Here is a 6492-nt window from a genome sequence, read left to right on the forward strand (position 1 = left end):
TTGATCCCATCACTCAATGATCCAGTAATCGGGGAATCAGCGCAGACCGCTAGGGCTGCCTCGCCAACGAAGACTGCTTGCATACAGAAGCCCATATCGCTCACAATCTCCCCTTTAGCAACGAATGAGACGTCGAGGTCATCCAGAGAAAGATCCTCCGCAGAGAGCACGCGTACCCTGGAGCACGAACATGCGGAAAGTAGATAGATCTTTTCCCCGCACTCGCAGCAAGTTGCGAACGCGTTGACCTCCCTCAGCCACGACACTCGTCCTGTTACCCAAAAGTTATCAGGCAATGCATGCGGGACCATCGAAGGAGGAAGTCGAGGCCATCGTAGTTCAATGAAGCCCGTTGGTAGAAGGACGGAGAACACGGGGCGAAAAGGTCCGATCGTGTGCCTTTCTGGCACATAATCGTTCACAAGCACAATCACGTCTGAGATGTCCACGAGTGAGGGCACCGGAAGTTCCCTTCTCAACTGAGTTCTAGAGATCCACATCCTCAGCAGTTGGCCCTTAGGTGCCATATCCTGGATGGCCACGTCCCACCCCTCAGCGTTAACGTTAGCGAGGAGAACATCCGGGGCGCGCGACAGATTCCTATGCGATATCTCACAAAGTACCACTGCCTTCAAAGTGAACGGCGTAGAGGGTGACAAACGAGAGACTTCTCCAACACTATGGAGGACTGGATGGAGTGAACTAGCATGAGACAGTGCCAATTTTTCCTCCTTGTCCGAAAGCTTACCGATAACAGACAGAGTGGGGCGGAGGTCGCCCTTGCTGTGGCCCAAAGTGCCATCAGGGCATTGAAAATAACATACCCCTTTGGCACAGCGCACGACTACTCCCCTTTTATCAGTGAGAGCAGCAGGCGGATCACTGTTCGCTACAACCATCGGACCCCCGACATGAACCCCCAGCGAGTTGCGACAATGTAAACCACTGGCTAAGTTGTAGACAGCCACAGAGTCCGCGCGAGGTGCACTAGCCACACTGAACGGCTCTCCTGGCATCATATTCCGCGCACACTCGAAAATCTGTCGATGCCAGCAAGAGGGTAACTCGCGAAAAACAATGGAGGGACCACGGCATACAGGACGAACCGTCTCAGGTCGGGTTAGGATAGAAGAATACCCCAACACGAGAGCCGGATTCGTACACGGCTCGCTATGTGCAATTCTAGTGTCGACCTGTGGGTCAAGAGAACGGCACAACGCTCTGACTGCATGCAACGGGCATCCCTCATGCACTGAGGACGGGAGCTTAGTCACAGGCTTATAGACAGGCTCAAGCTCGACCCGCCGGTCCTGAACGTCGTCAACCGACTGAACGATTATTGTCGAGTGGATATTCGCCATGAGGATTCTCGATATCGGCATTGCCTTGCTGGGAACCTCCGTAAGACCATAGCATTCGATAACCATTCGAGAGCATAAGACCTCACTTTGACAACGGCACCATTGCTGTAGACATACCAAAACCAACTTACCGTCTGAACAAGCCCCCAGTATTGCAGCACCAGCCAGCACGTAAGCAATTTTGATTCGCAACCCAGGATGGCCTTCGCTAAGGCGACGAATCGAGACTGCTGAATCTGCTAGACGGATTTCACATCGTCGGCCGCTGACTGGTGCCGAGCCTCTCTTCAGTACTCCAACGATCTCCACTGACGAGCCAGGGCAGAGGCAACTACGGTTGATGATATTATTTGCTCCTTTGAAAACAACCGGAACTTCATCATCAGCAAAATGAAGTACCCACACAACAGAACTCGCGCCACCACGGGGTCGGAGAATACAGCTCAGTGCGAGAACCGTACCAGAGATGCTAGGTTGGGCACCTGCTGGGGCGTCAGTGGGCATCATGATAGACTCGGCATCCACAAAGGTAACATCCTGGACCCTATTGAGGACTGGCAACCACCAGCCCGACTGTAACGACTGCTTAGAGAGCCCGACAAGCTGGATGTGCTGCTCGCCGGCTTTGGGCCTCATCGAGTCAGGATCTATCGTGATGTCCACCACCGCAACAGACCCAGTCATAGTCGACAACAATAGTGGGTGGAAATTCACAAGCAAATCAACTTGAATCGATGCGGGTATCAATAGCAACACTAAATGCCCTAATTCTTCTGAGAGTAACAGAATATCCCTCGAACTAATGAATCATAGTCAATTCACATCGCACTCGAAGTGCCAATGGTAAACTCGCAGTGGGTGATCGACAACTCCAAAGTACAGTTAACTTCTACCTAATAGGTAGTACCCATTCAATGTTACTTACACAACACGGAACTACATGCACTGAGCGACTGCATAATGGTTATCATGGGCATGCATACCATTGCTCTTCCTCCCTAGTGCTTACCACGGCGATCTCTTAACCGAGAACTGAACATTAGATATCTCGTTTCGTGAGACCACCAAGACTCACCGAGCTTCTCTGGCCCAGCGTAGCAGCATTTCTTTCGACGTTTGTGTGATATTTGCCGTCAGCCAGTCAGGATAAGGATCGAGCTCTGCTATCTGTACATGGGATGCCGACAATGGAGGTGTAACTCGATGACTCACCTCGTCGTTCTGAGCGATAACATCAGCCGGATGGCCCTTCCACTGTGTTGCAGGTGGCAGTCCGAGCTGCACAGAGGCAACGCCGCCCTACCGAAATCCGAAGAAATGGGACACCAGCCGGACGTGAGCGGGCAGCTGACCTTCAATCTCTGCCGGGCTACTGTGTACCAACTTTCCATAGTCGCCCAGGCGAGCATGGACACTCCCTGCGGCAATTTGAGGCGAACTTCATCAACGGCTTCCTCCTCTTCACGTCGAGCCCTGCTCTCGTCATCCTCTGTGAGTCTCTTGCCGATAGTAATCTACGTGATGACTGTGACATACGAGAAGTCCCAATCGTAGAGTCTCCAATATCATACTAACAATTTGAACCACCTCTAAGGTAGCTGTGTAAACACCGTCACTCAGCTGAGGTCACCGCATAGGGCTAAGCAACCGTGCCTCACCAGTGCATCGCCGAGGACTTCATAATCGTTCTCTCCACCATCTTCAGCTGAGGGAAATTCTCCGTTTTTGTTACCTGACACGCAACTACAGCTGCCCATGGTCGTGATTCATGGTGAACCAGGATAGGATCGATCCCACCTAGCAGCCCCTTCTGCGTGCGACCAGCGAGAAGGTCTTCATCAGGCATGCGATACCTGCACATCCGGAAAAATAAAATGAAGTCGAAGACTAGAGATATCATGAGGCCCTGTAGCGGATGCTCACTCGAAAGGGCTCTCCAAACTGAGCAACTTCTGGTACATCTCACTCAGCTGCCCTCGATATCTGAAGACCCAAACATAGACACCAAATGGCATCACCCTGAGAACACAGTCTCACCTCTGGCGACTGTGCCTCGGTGTGAATATGAGGCCAACGTTGGACAGAATCCATTCTTTATGACGTTGGAAAAAGTTTTCCCTGCAAAAAAGTGATCTCCCGAAACGGCTAAACACTCCACCTGAATTCTTTCACACGAGTCTGCATTTCTTTCTGCTCGATACCATGCTTGATGCTGTCCGCGAAGGCCTTGGCCGAAGCGTTATCCCTGGGCTTCCACAATACCTAACGCGAAAATCCCGCATAGGAGACCATAGCAACTCACGTGGAATGTCATCCACCTAATGGTACTGTTTAGTATCCTATTCGCGATGTACTGTTGCGCTACGTAGTAAATGAATGCCGGATCCTGAAAGCTCAACTCAGTAACGATCACGGGATCCAGCGAGCCAGGGGAAGTTTCAATGATGTTTCAGTAAGTAGTCCTCCGCCTCTATGGTGCAACCATCAGAAAACGCGTTATCACTTCAAAAGGATTAGCCTGTTTCCTCAGTAATGTGGTGATGCCGAGCAAGGTCATGATCATACCCCACGTATAATAAGATATGATGAAGTAAAATTGCGGCGAGAAGCAGAGATGGTTCACTCCTTGCACCTGACACAAGTCAGTAGCTTGTCATTTATCTGGACTTGCAAACAGTCAGATAACAAAAAAATATAAAAATGTGGGAGACCGAACTGCGAGGATTTTCTGCAATCAACATCGGTGGTACTATTCTTCCACGTGAGTTCAAGCGCAATAAATCTCGAGTGTTGAGTTCCTACATAGCGTTGAGGGTTCCGGATGCCTCGAGATGCTCACCTGCTCTCCGATGCTCTGGTCGAACCTAGGATCATCAAAGAGCCACCTTGTCAATCTATTGCGCCATCTCCATTTCGCATAGAGCATATAGTCGTAGATCTTCACCTGAGATATCACAATGACGCTGGTGCATCTAATAAGTGCACATTACGCCATGAGCTAGCTCAGTAGCATGGTTCATAAGAATGTCCATCATAACTTGGAAAGGGACGATTACAACACCAAATAACATGTAGTATCTAAGCCGTACGAACAGCAACCTCACTGGCCGCCCTGAGCTCGAAATTCAGAGGGTTTGCTAGACCCATGTCTAGGCTCACATTAGATCTCCATTCCGGATATCGTATTGCTGCGGCACCTCTGTTGCTGTAGGGAAAACGATAACGAAAGCTATGACCATGGGAGCTAAGATAGTACCTAGAAGAGAACTGCGTATTGTTCCTCACGATGCTAATGACATCATTAGAAACGAAGTGAAGGTACTAACTGTCTTCGCACAAAAGACACTAGAGGACATAAAACTCCAATAGCAAAGTATATGACAGCTGTGGGGTTCGAACCCACGCCCTTTCGGACTGGCGCCTTAAGCCAGCGCCTTAGACCACTCGGCCAAACTGTCGACGAGATTACCGCTGGATAACCTTATAATTGAGGTGGAATCCGTCGAATACACCTCATATGCATCACCAGTGATACTTCACATACACTGCATAGCAAATCAAGGATATTGTTGATTAAATTAGTCGTTTGAGTCACATCTACTAGAGCACGTGCTTCATACCGATCTTACTCATGGCTGTGCTACCGCCTCTGACATGCTCTTCTATGGCCTCTTCTATAGAGCTCGGATGCTCCTGCCCGTCATCTTCTTTCTCATCGAGGGAAACGACTTGATCACTAGTGGTCGGTTGAGCTGACGCAAACCGTCTTTATAGAGAAAAAATATATTCCCTCACCCCCGGAGACCCTCCTTGCTCGACTAGAGAACTTCAATCCCGGGACTTCTCGGCCGATATCATCAATCTTATCAACATTCGTTTGGTTGCGTATCGGACCTCCAATAGCAAGGAACGTGCTCCAGAGGAAAGAACGCGTCCCTGCAAATACGACGAGGTTTCTACACATACACTGCGACCAAACCGTGGTAAGACGTATCGGAATTCTGCGGTACAACGAAAGAGAGAGCACGCCGAGACTAAAGAAGCAGTGAGAATATCTTCTTTATGTCTCAATGAATGGAGGAGCTCATTTGAACTCACTTAGCCACTCCATAGCCCTAGTCGCATAATAATCAATCCATTGAAATACCGATCCGAATACCAAACGATCAGCGATCTTAAGTAAGAGCTCCACAAAGAAAGACTCAGCAAAGTCTTGGAAGTTATCAGCTCCCATAGTGGCGATGAACAGAACCTAATGAGACAGCCGCAATAGAAGAACACAAATAGGCTAACATAATAGCGAACGACCTGATGTAAACTTACGACTTCACACGCGGCCAGGAGAGGAATCAGTAGGAGCGTTTCGCGGACAGCTCGGGCAAAGACTGCTTCCGCGGCCATCATCATGAACGTAAAGCCGACGATAAAGTTCACGGTATACGTACCAAAGAAATCCGAGTATCTGAAGCATGCTACAAATGCGAGAAAACTCACAGCAGCAATACGGCCTGGGGTAAACCTACGAGAACTCCATCATGACCATGAGGGCCAGGACCAACAGGACCGAGCACCACAACAAGTGGAACCGCTTCCACTTTACCGGTAGACCCGTTATCTTTGACACCTTCGAGCGAGACGCCACCATAGGGATCCCCTGCGGGCCACGACTCAAACCGGAGAACACAGCATCACACCTCCTGGTGCAGGTCCTCAGTTTTCCTCTGTACCAGGAATGTCACTTCAACATCGCGGAGTTTCGGCACCATCAACTTCGAACCAGAATGTAAAATCATCAACCCACCAAGGAGGAAAGACTCACCTATCAACAAACACTCTATACGAATGAAATATAATATATTCGATATGTTGGACTCAAATGTATTAGATTACAAAATATTATTATGGATAGTGGTAATAATTATAAGTAATGAAATATTATCATTTATAAGTTTCTGCTGAATATATGATCATAATTATATAAATTATTATCATGTAAGTATATTAATATTAAATTCTTAAATTATAGTATATAATAATGTTATATTATTAAGTGATATATTGTTGTTATGCTTAATTGAGCTGCATTCTTCACACTTCTACACTATCTAGATTCAGCAAAGAGTCCTCAAGC

The 6492-nt window shown here is 48.5% G+C and overlaps 2 protein-coding genes and 1 non-coding gene across 3 annotated transcripts in view; all 3 read right to left on the bottom strand.

Annotated features, from left to right (window-relative positions):
* Window positions 1–2359: 2359 nt before the first annotated feature.
* Pmar_PMAR013628 (hypothetical protein) lies at window positions 2360–4600 on the bottom strand (the record flags this gene model as incomplete). Its single annotated transcript, XM_002781895.1, has 12 exons — window positions 2360–2393; window positions 2437–2528; window positions 2574–2660; window positions 2714–2875; window positions 3020–3093; window positions 3159–3214; window positions 3285–3344; window positions 3399–3479; window positions 3520–3623; window positions 4201–4305; window positions 4352–4439; window positions 4521–4600. 12 exons carry the CDS (start codon window positions 4598–4600, stop codon window positions 2360–2362), a joined length of 1023 nt encoding a protein of 340 aa, XP_002781941.1.
* A 139-nt stretch (window positions 4601–4739) lies between these two features.
* Window positions 4740–4819, bottom strand: Pmar_PMAR013629. Its single transcript has one exon. It is a non-coding gene; the product is annotated as a tRNA-Leu (tRNA).
* A 142-nt stretch (window positions 4820–4961) lies between these two features.
* Window positions 4962–6492, bottom strand: part of Pmar_PMAR013630 (hypothetical protein) — a gene marked incomplete at both ends in the record, with an annotated part of 10263 nt that continues 8732 nt past the window's right edge. Inside the window, 6 exons of the mRNA XM_002781896.1 lie at window positions 4962–5113; window positions 5157–5297; window positions 5460–5613; window positions 5685–5823; window positions 5885–6015; window positions 6056–6130. Coding sequence (XP_002781942.1) covers window positions 4962–5113; window positions 5157–5297; window positions 5460–5613; window positions 5685–5823; window positions 5885–6015; window positions 6056–6130 — 792 coding nt within the window. The remainder of the gene's footprint in view (window positions 5114–5156; window positions 5298–5459; window positions 5614–5684; window positions 5824–5884; window positions 6016–6055; window positions 6131–6492) is intronic.

Source organism: Perkinsus marinus (genome assembly GCF_000006405.1).
Source record: "Perkinsus marinus ATCC 50983 genomic scaffold scf_1104296941026, whole genome shotgun sequence".
NCBI lineage: Eukaryota > Perkinsozoa > Perkinsida > Perkinsidae > Perkinsus > Perkinsus marinus.